This window comes from Apteryx mantelli, chromosome 6, assembly GCF_036417845.1.
Source record: "Apteryx mantelli isolate bAptMan1 chromosome 6, bAptMan1.hap1, whole genome shotgun sequence".
NCBI lineage: Eukaryota > Metazoa > Chordata > Aves > Apterygiformes > Apterygidae > Apteryx > Apteryx mantelli.
In genome coordinates, this window is record NC_089983.1 from 48,463,965 (window position 1) to 48,476,047 (window position 12,083).

A 12,083-nucleotide genomic window follows, 5' to 3' on the forward strand; every position below is an offset into this window, starting at 1 on the left:
TACATGGGTTTGTGCGTCTCAACAAATTTAAAAAAAACACTAAAACTAAGAGCGCGTTTGAAATGCATCTTAGGTGTATGTGTTAGGCTGAGACAAGTCAAGTGATTTATAAACAGTCTGTATTTGATGCTGCAGAATATTACCATGTAAACACTCACGCTTAATTAGAACTGTAACTACATTTTAGATTTACTATGGATTTTGTAAGGGTGTTAGGGACTAGACCAACATTTTTATTTTCCAGTTTCAGTAAGGAATGAACTATGGGGAATCTGTTTAGCTCATAGCTTGTATTAACCTCTAATCTGGAGGCTGATAATAGTCTTCACTCTTTTAGAATACCTTGCTGCTGATGAGTGCTTCTGTTTTCATCATAGCACGTGTTAATAGTTTTGATAAACATGTCCAGAGAGAGAAATACATGTTCATCTGGTATAATCTGGTCCCACCCAGGTCATTTCCTGAATAATGTTTTTGCCCTTACAAAAGAAGTAAATTTGTCCTTATGGGAGGACTGAGTAGTCTCACTGCTTTTGTTTTTGTCTATCATTTGTCTTTTATGAAATTGGGGTGTCACAGGAAGGGGGAAATCAGCACATCGATATTAGGACAGCACTCAAAAGGGCAGAGCCACACCGTATAGCTCTGGTACTTTTTTTAATCCTTTGTTAGAAAGCTAGAAGTGTGGTTGGTTTTATATCTTTATTTTCAATATAAATAAGAACATATATTGTTTGAGCTAATTATTTTCTTCAGGACAGAATTATAACGATTGGTTGCTGTTTGTTTTCCCCTTACTCTTTTTCTTAATCCTTCTTTAGATCCTGGACTATAGTCAGAAGAAATCTGGGACATCTATAGAAAATAGTTTTGCAGGTATGCTGTAAGTAGAGGTATGCTGTGGCATTCTCAATAGCTACTGAAATACATTCAAAAAAGCATGATTTAGAAAAGAAATCCCGATTAGGATTGCTGACCTTCCAATGCATGAAGTTAAATTTTCTGTTGATTGGTTTGTTGGCAAAAAAGTTTTTCAAATAATTTTTTTCTATCTTTATTGAAAAAGAGGAAAAAGAAGGAAGTCCTCTGATTTCTCTACCCTTGTTTTGCAAAAACCATTTTCAGTTCAGTGTTTGGATGTATTCAGAACTTTCCAAGCACACACAGCGTTCGTCTGTGTAGCCCTGTGCAGGTGGCTGCAGAGAGACTTCTGAATGCCAAGTGAATTCACGTGGCACCTCAAAGTAACGTGTCTGCTTGAACGTGGCTCTCCACTCAAGCTTGTTTCTGCTGCTGGGAATTTGCATGGGCGGAGTGTCATTTAATGAGATCCTACTTTTAAAATATCAGAGTTAGGTCCTGTATCACTGCATTTTTACCGCATATACATGTGTGTATGTGTGCACATCTAAATATCAGAACTGACCAGAAAGTTCATGGATTAGTTCTTCCCTATAAAGCTTTACTTCAAAGGGCACAGAGGACCCCAAAGAAATGCAAAAAGTATGCCCCTAATATCTCTCTCAGCTCTCTGAATGTTTTATTTTGGAGTACTCCACAGTGCGTGCATCGCCACCAGGCATCTTCTCTGGCATTTCCTTGGTATGCACCTTTTTAAAAAAAAAATCTAACTTATGATCTTTAATGCCAAGACACTGAAAAGTGCACTTATGGTTTAGATGACATAGTAGCTTATCTGAAGTCCATGACATACATTGTTCTATATCAGTTAAGGAATTGGTTTCAAGTTTCTTTAGGTTGTCGGTGTTAAAAATGACATTTGTCTGCATTTTTACTTAATGGTATTGTAATCCTGACTGTCTGTGTGTCAGGTAGGAAATAAAGGAGCTGTGTTTCGGTGTTGATTATCAGGAATGCTTATAAGAAATCTGTAAGATTGGCATTGCTTAGAAGGACAAATAGATTAAATAAATTATGTTAATTTTGGTATTTGTGGAAATTTAGCTACTTTGTACAGGATCTTGGCCAGCAGAAGGCAGTAACTGCTCAGCTTTGAATGGTTCATCATCATTAATGAGATAGGCTTGCTTGCAGTAGATCAGTGTAGATCTAGGGACTGAATTTTCCGGGTTTCAGAAGTTCATAGGAACTTTATTGTTCCGCATGCTCAGTTCTCTGTGGTTCCCACTTAATAATGTATTCCCTTTCCTTCCTAGGCCGAAGAGTTTTGTTTCTGTACAGTAATATTCAGCATGCTGTTACTCTATCGCATGGTGGTTGGAGCCTTTCTTCAGTTCTTCATCCTTTCTGGGAATTGGGTTTCGTCTGAGAACATCAACTTTTATAACGTGAGACCTCCATTAGACCGTAAGTAGACAGTTAAGTTTTTCTTGTGTAAGCAATTGTAGCTTAACATTTTACTCAGTTGCCCTGTTGTTTCAATCCTTTGGTTTTAGGGGTTTGTAGTAGAGCTTTTTCAAACATAAAGGATACAAAATTTAAAACTTTTGCTTTTCAACCCTTCGAGGTTCATTTTATTTCTAAGATTTTATAAGCTGACTAAATGAAGACAAACAATTGCATGCATCGCTAAATTAAAGAGTGCATCAGTGCATTAGTTTTCACATTTTGAATGCTTTTATTGTACTTTTCTGTCTCTGAAATGACTTCCTACAGAGCAAATTATGCAGTGGATTTCTTATGAATAATACAGAACAGATGTTTTTGTCTTTTATCTTCCTGGGGTTTTTGTAGGGGAAAGAATAGGTGTGCTGTATGCAATTAATTCAAACTGAATGTAATTAAAAACCCTGTGAGACCTGTGAAGTCAGTTGTCACTAATAGCATCATATTTTTGCCTCTTATCTAGCATCTGAAGTATTTTCTTTCTTCATCGAAGTGGAGAAGATTTTCTTGCTATATGATTAAAACAGTCAGGACAGCTCGGTATAATAGATATATAAGTGCATCTAGGGGACTGTGCATCTTAAAACCATTTATATATGCATATAAAGTAAATAAGCTTTCACAATAGGCTTCTTGATCCCTTTGTCAGTAACTTCTTTTTTAAAGTTGGCAATCAAGATCTGAAGCTGTTTTTGAAGATGTAGTGGTTTCATCAAAGGAATCAAAAGCCATTTGAATGTAGATTGTGTTTGTGTATGGTACAGACATACATGCGGATGTATTATCATGTACATATGTATAAGATGTTCTCTCTTTCCTTTCTTTCCCACCACTACTTAAATAAATGTTTTGGGTTGTGAGAGAATGAAAAGAAGAGGAGATGTTTTGAAGTTCAGGTATAGCAAAAATAGTTTAAAATGTAAAAGCTTTCTACAAAACTTATGTCATAGCTTTTATTTATCTAACGGTGATGTATCATTGAAAATACGTACATGTATGTAATATGTTTTTGTAAGTATGTGTGTGTGTGCAAGCGCTACAATATTATTTTGAATATTTGAACTTTTTATATTTGCAAACTCACTATATTTTAATACTTTTAAAGCCACTCCATTTCCAAACAGTTTTAAGTGCTTTACCTGTGATAATGCAGCGGACAATTACAACTGTAACAGATGGGCTGAAGATAGATGGTGTCCTGAAAGTAAGTGTGTCTGTACTAAGGAGATTCTTTATGGTAGTTAATACTTGTTTGTCCCTGACTCAGTCATCTTGTACAACTCTAACTGAATAGGATTAACATACCAACACATTGATGCCCTTAGTTATATAATTAGCAATAGTGAGTCATATGATTTCTGCTGAGGTGAATATTCTGATCATTTCAGTGTGCAAAGCAACAGTGCAATTTTTTTATGTTCATATAAATATATGCACAGATATAGGTATATATTTGTACGTATAAAACTTTAAAAGCCATCTAGTGACATCCACACACTAACTAGAAAGTACAGAAGCTGAACTTAGGCACCAATCGAAACACAACTCCTTCTCACATTTAACTTCTACTCTTGTTGTCTCTTATGTATCTGTAAGTGAAGTTATTCTAACAAGTATCATTACAGCTGTGTAAATATATACATTTTCCCTATCTTCTAGACATTTTACTTGCTTTTGTGAAGAAACATAATCTGTTTTTATGAGATTGTCTTCAGTTTCTAGTGTTCTTATGCTCACATTCCAGTGTTACACTGGTTTGTACTTCCCCTCAATGCCATAAATAACTTGTTTTGAGACCAGGACAGGACTGAAAATTTGCACTCTTGAGGAAGGGTTCCATGACTGAAATCTTTTGCTGATCTTGTGCTCTTTTGGAATATTTGATTCTTCAGTTTTGCATCAGATCATCATAAAGTTCAACTTAATGAAGTTTAATCTACCAAAAAGCCTGGTATCTCTTTCAGAGTTAACATAGGAACTGAGATAATTGTTGTTGATAGAGGTTTGCTTTGTGCTTTCTGGCAAGTAATTTTAAGGGAGATGTTAACAAACTGAAGAACCACCTTCTTGCCCTTATCCCCCTCCTCCTCCTGGATACCATCCCACGGGATCCATCCACAGTCCATCTAGGTTATAGTCTTGCTTATGAGCAGCAAGACTTAAAGTGACTATGGACCGTACTTCTATGAGAGAAATATGGGAACATAGAAAGCGGTAGAAATATGTTTGCTCATTTTTCTTTGCAGTGATATTCAAAGTAAGAACAGTGGGAAAGGGGAAGAAATGAACTAGAGGAATGAGGAAATATGTCTGAAATGAAGAAAACAAGAAGGTGGTGCCAAAAAGAAAGGAGGAGAGAGTGAAAGATGTGTAGATTATAGTGCTAATAAGTAGTTTAAATGTCAGCAGTCTTTCTGGTGGTTTGAAAGGGCAATTAAGCCTAAGATTTCACCCCTGCTTAATTACTTAATGAATGGAATTTTGATCAAGTTGGAAAATAGCATTATACAGCCTGGACAAATCATATTTTTTATGAGAATATTTTGCTAAATTGTGTTAAATTTTTGAACTCAGTAAAAGAACTCATATTTTATGAAAATAAACCTTTTTTGATTTATTTCATAGGTACTCGGTACTGTTTGACCATTCATCTCTTCACAGACCATGGGAAGAGTATATCAGTCACCAAAAAATGTGCTACTGGAGATGAATGCCATTTTGTAGGCTGTCACCATCACAGGGAAAGTAGTCACAGAGTAAGCATTATTATTTTGCATTATTTGTATGAGAGAAACACATTAGTGTTGAGGTTTTCCATTTCAGTATTTGTTTTTCATATGGTTGGAACGCTTGCTGAGCTGAAGAGATACTGTCCAGTATTACCTACAGAAATCAAATTTCTCCAGTGGAAGCATGGCTACCCCCTTCTTCCTGCTTTCCTATTTGTATTGCTGTGGTACAGTCAACGATGTAATGGCAGCTTGCAAAGAAACATCTGAACGTTCAGGGACATTGCTAGTGTGTATCTATCTGATGCATGAGCTTTGGCTTCCGAGTGCTGCTGGCGCTTGTGGTGCTACAGCTGCATCAGTCAGCGCTTGGGCACGCAGTCGGGGAGCGAAGTACTCCAGTCATGTCTGGATAACACAGCTTGGATAACATTACCCGGTACATGAAGCAAGCCTGTAATTGTCCATGAAGGTCACATTGTTGAGCGACATTCAGTTGAGTGAGTTTGTTCCAAGACGGAAAGCTAGGACTCTTGCCCACTCAGGTGGGATTTGCACATACAGCCTTGGGTTGCCATGTAAAAGTTCTGGTTAATGAGCAAACATATCCCATCAAAGTATTGTCCACTGCAGTAAAGCTAATTCCTTAACAGTTGGGAAGATTAGTTAGTGCTCAAAACTTTAAAATAAATGTGCCCACTGTCTGATGGCCTACCTGCTGAAGTACTGGAATTCACACTGCAGATTGGTTGCCTCCATAATCAGGTAGCCTGCTTGTAGGAACAGTGGAGTTTCCTTTTGTGTGTCTGGCTCCAAAAAGGCTTTGGTGGCTGTAGGCAGCCGTGCTTGGCTATCTTAATCGGAGAATTGATTTCCATAGTGGTAAGTCATGAAAAAAGAGTAAGACTGGCAAGAGGCTTGGAACATACTCAGTTTCATTCTGTAGCAGTGCCAAAAAAGAAGTGTTGTGCTAAAAGGAAAGTATACGATACAAAGAGCCATGCCAAATAAACTGTAAAAGATGGAAGCCAAATTCGTTGTGCCATTTATCAGAGGAGAATAATTTCCAAACAGAAATTCATAAAATACTAAAAGAAAACTATAGTTCACAAGAACTAGTTGACAAAAATCTAGAGCTAGGTAAAAAGTGGTTTTCTGGAGCATAAAACTTTCTGAAAATTTTTTTTTAAAAGTCTCAATTTACAGACCTATGAAACCAGTTTAATTGGAAAGTTTCTTGAAAAAAAAACAAGGCAGTGCCACTAGCAGGCAGGCAGCACCCTGGTGCCATTTCTTTGGTCTGTGAGGAAGTCTTGTAAATGTTGATCTCAACGAGTCTTTTTGGAGCAGTTCTATATTGTTTGTATGATGAACTCTGTGAGTAAGGACTGTAACCTGGCGCTCTCATTTTGTAAGGGAGGTTCTGATCGCCAGTCTCCCAGGTACTACTGTCTTCCCATTCACTTTGCAAAACTCTTGAGCTTTTTCTAGAAGTTCTATCCTTACCTTGAGAGAATTTCTGTGAAACTAATGTGTTCTGCAAAAAATTCTATTTTGATAAATGGATATATTTTGATCTTTCTCCTACAATTCTTCACAATTGTGGAAATACACATAAGTCACTTTTTCTATCCTAAGCCACTTAAGACTTTTTTTAGTTTTAAAATATACTGCTAAAATATTTTGGGGATTAATACAGTCTAAATTTTTTATGTTTTTGCAAAGAGATTGTATAGAGTGGTTCTGCAATGTTACGTAGTACTGAGAGAGTTTTTAAATACCAGTCTTTTCCTAAAATCTTTGGGTTGGAATTATTTTTAACATGAAAAATTTCAGATATTTAACACACATGTTAAATATAAAAGGATCTGTGTGTTATCTGAGCAGACTTTCATTGATTTCAACAGGTTTTGATAGATTGAGGGTAGGAAATGATGATGCAACATTTTTCTTCTGCTGCATTTTATCTTATAAGAACTTTTCTTCCATTGTTTAAGGTGAAAATTCGAATTTTCCTGGCTTTTCTAGTAAGGAATATTAAGTAAGGAAAATCACTTCTAGAGTCCCTCCAGAAAATCAGCTTTGTCAGTGGTTCTGTGGCACTAGAAAGCTGGAAAAAATGGAGGTCTGAAGTTAAGCAGGCAAGGCTACACTGAATACAAAAGCTTGAGGGGAAAAATAAATGGGAATAAAGGTTTTACAGTCAGAATATTTTAGTTTAAAAAGCTGAAACTCAAAACATTCAAACATGTGTTTGTAGTTAATGTGTTAGAAGGGGAAAGTCATGGAAAGCTTTCTCTATTTTCTATTATGTGCTGCATCATGTCCCAGTTTTGAAGCCCAGTGACCACAGTGGGTGATGAGCTACTGTCAGAACGCCGTGGTGCATGATTTTGGAAGAGGTGTTGTAACCGATACGCCCCATCTGCTGACTTGGGTCAGGGGCTGCCAGGTGGAAGTGATTAGTCTGTTTAGTTGTAACCTTTGCAATCAGTTGAAATAACATATAGCTCGAAAAGCCACTGCTGAATTAGTCTATGTCCAATGATCTGTTTTTTCTCAACAGGAATGCGTTTCTTGCTGTGAAGGTATGATTTGCAATGTAGAAATACCGACCAATCACACAAATGCAGTGTTTGCTGTTTTGCACGCACGGAGAACGTCAGATGGCAGCAGGCGGACAGTCAGCACTGCATTGCTTGCGTCCGTCATGATGGTTATGTTGTCCTGATGCAGCATCCTCCCATTACATCTGCTCGAGAGGGTTCGCCCTTCTGTGGGCCCATAAGAAGCTGCAAGAAGATTGCTTCAGGATGTGCAAGGTGAAATCACTGCTACTTCTCAAATTACTTAAGAATTTAAGAAAACAGTGGGAAGACAAGTGTACATCATGAAATCCCTGGATATGTTAGTGAAAATACTTCAAATGGCCTACAGTATTTAAAAGAAACTGCTAGTGACTAGGCAGCACAGTGAACTTTAAGTTACTATAGTTTACTGTTTTATGGTGAAAATTCACATATGCTTGGCATGTTTCTTGAACAGAGAAAAGAAGTATCTGTAGACAATCACTTTACCACATGAGATGAAAGGGGACTTTTGATGGACCATGTGCCAACAGGTTTCTTAATGAAAACTGGTTTTAAACTATTTTTCACTGTGCATGAATAACATGGAGTGTCTTGTCTTGATCAACAGGTATATTTGAGCTTATCTTTTGGTATGGTTTTCATAGAGTACATATATGAGAGGTGTTTTTTCTGTTTTGTTCAGAGCTGTCATATCTGTTGAAAATAATAGAAAATAATTTTTAAACTGTATCTTTCTTTTTTGTAAAACATTGTCTCACCCTCAGATTATAAAATAATGTAAAATTATGCAAAATTTCTGTCTAAAGATCATTACCTGTTTGGGTTCCTAGGTCAGAATTCTTATTTCCCCCTCCCTCAAGAGGATAGTTTGCTTGTAATAGGGTCCCACCTCAGCTGCTCATCTCTTCAGCTCCTGAATCTTCGTCCTTGTGATATTATTTAAGGTGTTGGTAATACCATGATGTTTAAATTGCAGCTACAGTCAAGCAACTACTGTATCATAAAAATTGTAAATGGGCATTTGGTGTAAATAAGGACAGGTCTACTCTTGGTTAGCAGAAGACTCTACCAGAAATGTTATTGTCCTTGAGGGATCTTTAAATTGTAAGCACTTAGCGCTTTTGGATATTCCAGAACTCTGGATATTGCTTTTGTCTAGTTTAAATACCCACATCTGAAAAGTTTGGGCCAAGATTCTGCTTTTCATAACAGTAGTGGGGGTTTAGTGTGGTTTATTTGCCTAGTTTGACTTTGGCTCTTCATCATTTAGATGACTGTTTGTCAACTAGATGAACAGCTGCAAATTTGACAAGTAGAGTTTAGTTACTGTAAGATGTACTAAAAACTCTTTTCTTTCCTTTGTCCATCCTGGCTGCAGACCAGCGTACGTAAGCTGCTCGTCTGAACTCTCACCCCTTGCAGTGCAGTGCAGTGCATTGCAGGACTTTTCACAGATCGACCTAAATGCAGTTTGTAACAGGTCACATTTACGCTGTGTATGTTGGCTACTTTGTTAATAGTTTAGCTTATGTTGTTTGGAGTGCAAACCCCCTAATTCTGGAGGCCAGCAGGCACTGGTGTTATTTGATGTTTCTCAAGATGGTTTTAATATGGCTTTAAATCCTAACAAATTTCAGATGTTCCTATTTGCCTGACTGTGTTTTCTTCCGTCTCCCCACCTTTTTCACAGACTTGCTCTGGCAACCCTAATATATTGCAGCATAGCTAAAGATCTGACCTAGTAAGGTTGAAGAATTGCATTTCATTTTGTTTCTTTTTTTAAACAAAATGATGGCTTTTTCTCTTCTTAAATGAGTTGGTTAAAAATTATCATACATTGTCAACATATTTTTCAGAGAGGAGGGATCATTAGAACTTGCTCTTAAAAAGAGATTCAAAACTGATCTCTGAAAAATTCAAATAGCCCTAGAAATTGGGAAATTTTTTTTGTTGCATAAATACTGGCTTAAATATTAGCTATTTTAAGTCACTAAATATGTTTAAACTAGTGGTTGAAAATACTGATTTTGAAATGTTTGTAGTTTTGATCGCATTCTAAAATGGCAACATATTATTTTTAGAATATTTAACTATGCCTAAAAATCAGCCTGTGATTTGATGACAGGCAATTGCACAGTTCTAAAAGTTGGATGGAAATGCTTTTTTCTTGCCAATGCAAGACAGTTCTTGCTGTCTAAATCAAGATTTTTCAGGCTCTGGGTTCTGATGGCCACTGCTGCGCAGTCCTGCAGGCCAACTGCTTGAAGAGGTTCTGAAGAAATTTTTTCCTTTATTCAAAGATCATCCCTAGGTAACATCTGTAGCATTAATCTTGGTGTCATACATAGTAACAAACATAATTAAGATTGTTCAATAGTTTTCATCACTAAACATCATCTTTTTGTTATGTGATCTGTAGGATTTTGGGGTGTTTTTCCCTGTGCCAGGTTTGTCCTCTGCTCAAAGGGGAATTCCATAGCAAAGTGAAAGCAAGTAGTCTTCCATGTTTTGGACCAGGATATTTTTCCTATTTTTGCCTCCAGCACTAGGTGCTCCAGTAATTGTTTCTGGGAATAATTATTGCAGTCTTAACAAGGCCTTAAGATTGCTTATGGTCTTAAATGAGTTTACTGTAAATACTTGATAATAACTGAAGTGCTGATATGTGTTTACAGTACAAATGCCATTCCAAAGCATTCAGGAGTGCCAGGGAGACCCTGGAGTGCTGCCCAGGAAATGGGCTGAGGTTCTCTGCGACTTCCAGAAGAGCTGGGCTCTGTGGGTGTGCTGTTCTTGGCTGGACTGAAACAATTTTTTTGAGTTTGACACACTGAAAAATTAAGAAACCTGTTCATAATTTAAATTTGGTGAAATTTCCAAGAATCGTTTTGAGGGTTAAAAAAAAAAAAAAAAAGCATTCTGCTGAAGTGCCAAAATAGTTTGTTTGATTTTAATTTTCTCCTTTTTAAAATAAACAATAAAGCAAGCAAGATGGGCTTATGAAAGGACTGGGTGTTGCCGAAGGTTTATTTTTTAACATAATAAAAAAAAAAAATCCAGTAGTGCAGGATGCTAAGGATCAATTCTGGTCAGCCTTGATGGATCGGTATCTTTGTTGATACAGAATTTAGGACTATTGTTTCTAAAATAAAATAAAAAATAATAATAAATAAAAATAAATAAATAAATACAAAAAGCTGTTGATGAATTGTAAATGCTTCACAAGTTGGCGCTTGGATGAGGAAATAAGAATTTAAGAGTGACTGTGCCCTTTGCTGCTTTTTCTGTATGTAAAACCTTTATGTTTCTGATCACATTTTACTTTAGGCCAATGTTAAATAGTAACTTTGTAGGGAAAGTAAGATGTGCTGATATTAGAGAAAATAGTGCTAAAAATCAGCACACTGCATATTTTTGGATTTATAAATGACTGTCTGCATAGGCAATCATAATGTTAATTTATAGTAGAAATTTGTATGTTATTAAATAGATTCAAGTATCGACTATATTTTCTCTTCAGATAGCTGTCTGAAATACTCATTGGGGAACTTGTAAGAGAATTATTTGACTTGAGAAATAATCTTCAGGAGCTCCATAATGTATGTATTTCATGCACATCAATTTGCTTCACATGTATGTTATAACTTAAAAATACATATTGCTAGTTAATACCTGCATTAGCTGTGTAACTGTGCAAATGAAAGTTGTATAAATGCACTTCTGTCGTTTTATATGCAGAACAGGAACATGTTTGCTAATGCTTCTATGTCCATCCAGCTTCCAACAATAAGGCATTAAATATTGCATTCTCATTCAGTGTTGGGACCAGTTTTATCTCCAGAGACAGCAGGCACTGGATAACATCAGTGGGTGCCACACTCGAGTGCATTCACGGGCAGAATGATCCCTTTATATTACTATTTCAACAAAAAAAAACTGAAAAGAATTTTATTCTTGTACTTGAGTAATGGAAAGTAAATTACTTTGTGCAGTTGATGAAAGATGTATGTTGTTTTATGATCTGTGTGTATAATGATGCATTTTTTTACATTGCACTGCACAGTCTATGGAAGATTTATTTTTAAAAGCTTTAATACAGAATACCTTTTTCTCTATTCACTGTTGGTTTGTATGATACTTTCTTACATCTGCATCACTGTTTTAAATCTTCTTCAGAAATGGCAATTTTAATTAAAGGTATTAAAATATTTACTGGTTGAAAATATTTGTGGTGAAAAAGCAAAAATGATAAAAATCCTTTTGCTCTTTAAATCAACAAAACCAATTATGGAGAAGCTTAGTCTATCTTTTATTGATTCTGGCCATTTAAGGAAAATCCATTTGTGAAATTTATTCAGTTTGATAAAGAAAGCTGGCAAATTAGGGAATATGTTGA

General features: G+C 36.1%; 1 protein-coding gene across 3 annotated transcripts; it reads left to right on the top strand.

Moving 5' to 3' along the window:
• Positions 1 to 2,113: 2,113 nt before the first annotated feature.
• Positions 2,114 to 11,878, top strand: LYPD6B (LY6/PLAUR domain containing 6B). 3 transcript variants are annotated; one of them, XR_001294648.2, is made up of 6 exons: positions 2,114 to 2,328; positions 3,473 to 3,571; positions 4,993 to 5,123; positions 7,663 to 7,918; positions 9,066 to 9,183; positions 9,901 to 9,927. XR_001294648.2 is itself a non-coding variant. In XM_013957351.2 (4 exons), the coding sequence occupies exons 1-4, from the start codon at positions 2,214 to 2,216 to the stop codon at positions 7,825 to 7,827; spliced, it is 510 nt and encodes a 169-aa protein (XP_013812805.1). In that variant the 5' UTR covers positions 2,114 to 2,213; the 3' UTR covers positions 7,828 to 8,368. The 3 variants fall into 3 exon arrangements, 1 of the variants encoding a protein (XP_013812805.1); XR_010884517.1 differs by having other exon boundaries at positions 9,066 to 11,878; XM_013957351.2 differs by lacking the exons at positions 9,066 to 9,183; positions 9,901 to 9,927 and having other exon boundaries at positions 7,663 to 8,368.
• The last annotated feature ends 205 nt before the right edge of the window (positions 11,879 to 12,083 follow it).

Bases quoted from the DNA above. Each gene is read 5' to 3' on its own strand.
- LYPD6B (XM_013957351.2), top strand. From the start codon at position 2,214: ATGCTGTTACTCTATCGCATGGTGGTTGGAGCCTTTCTTCAGTTCTTC. The intron at 2,329-3,472 runs GTAAGTAGACAG...ATACTTTTAAAG, and splicing joins CGTGAGACCTCCATTAGACC to CCACTCCATTTCCAAACAGT. The intron at 5,124-7,662 runs GTAAGCATTATT...TTTTCTCAACAG, and splicing joins ACAGGGAAAGTAGTCACAGA to GAATGCGTTTCTTGCTGTGA.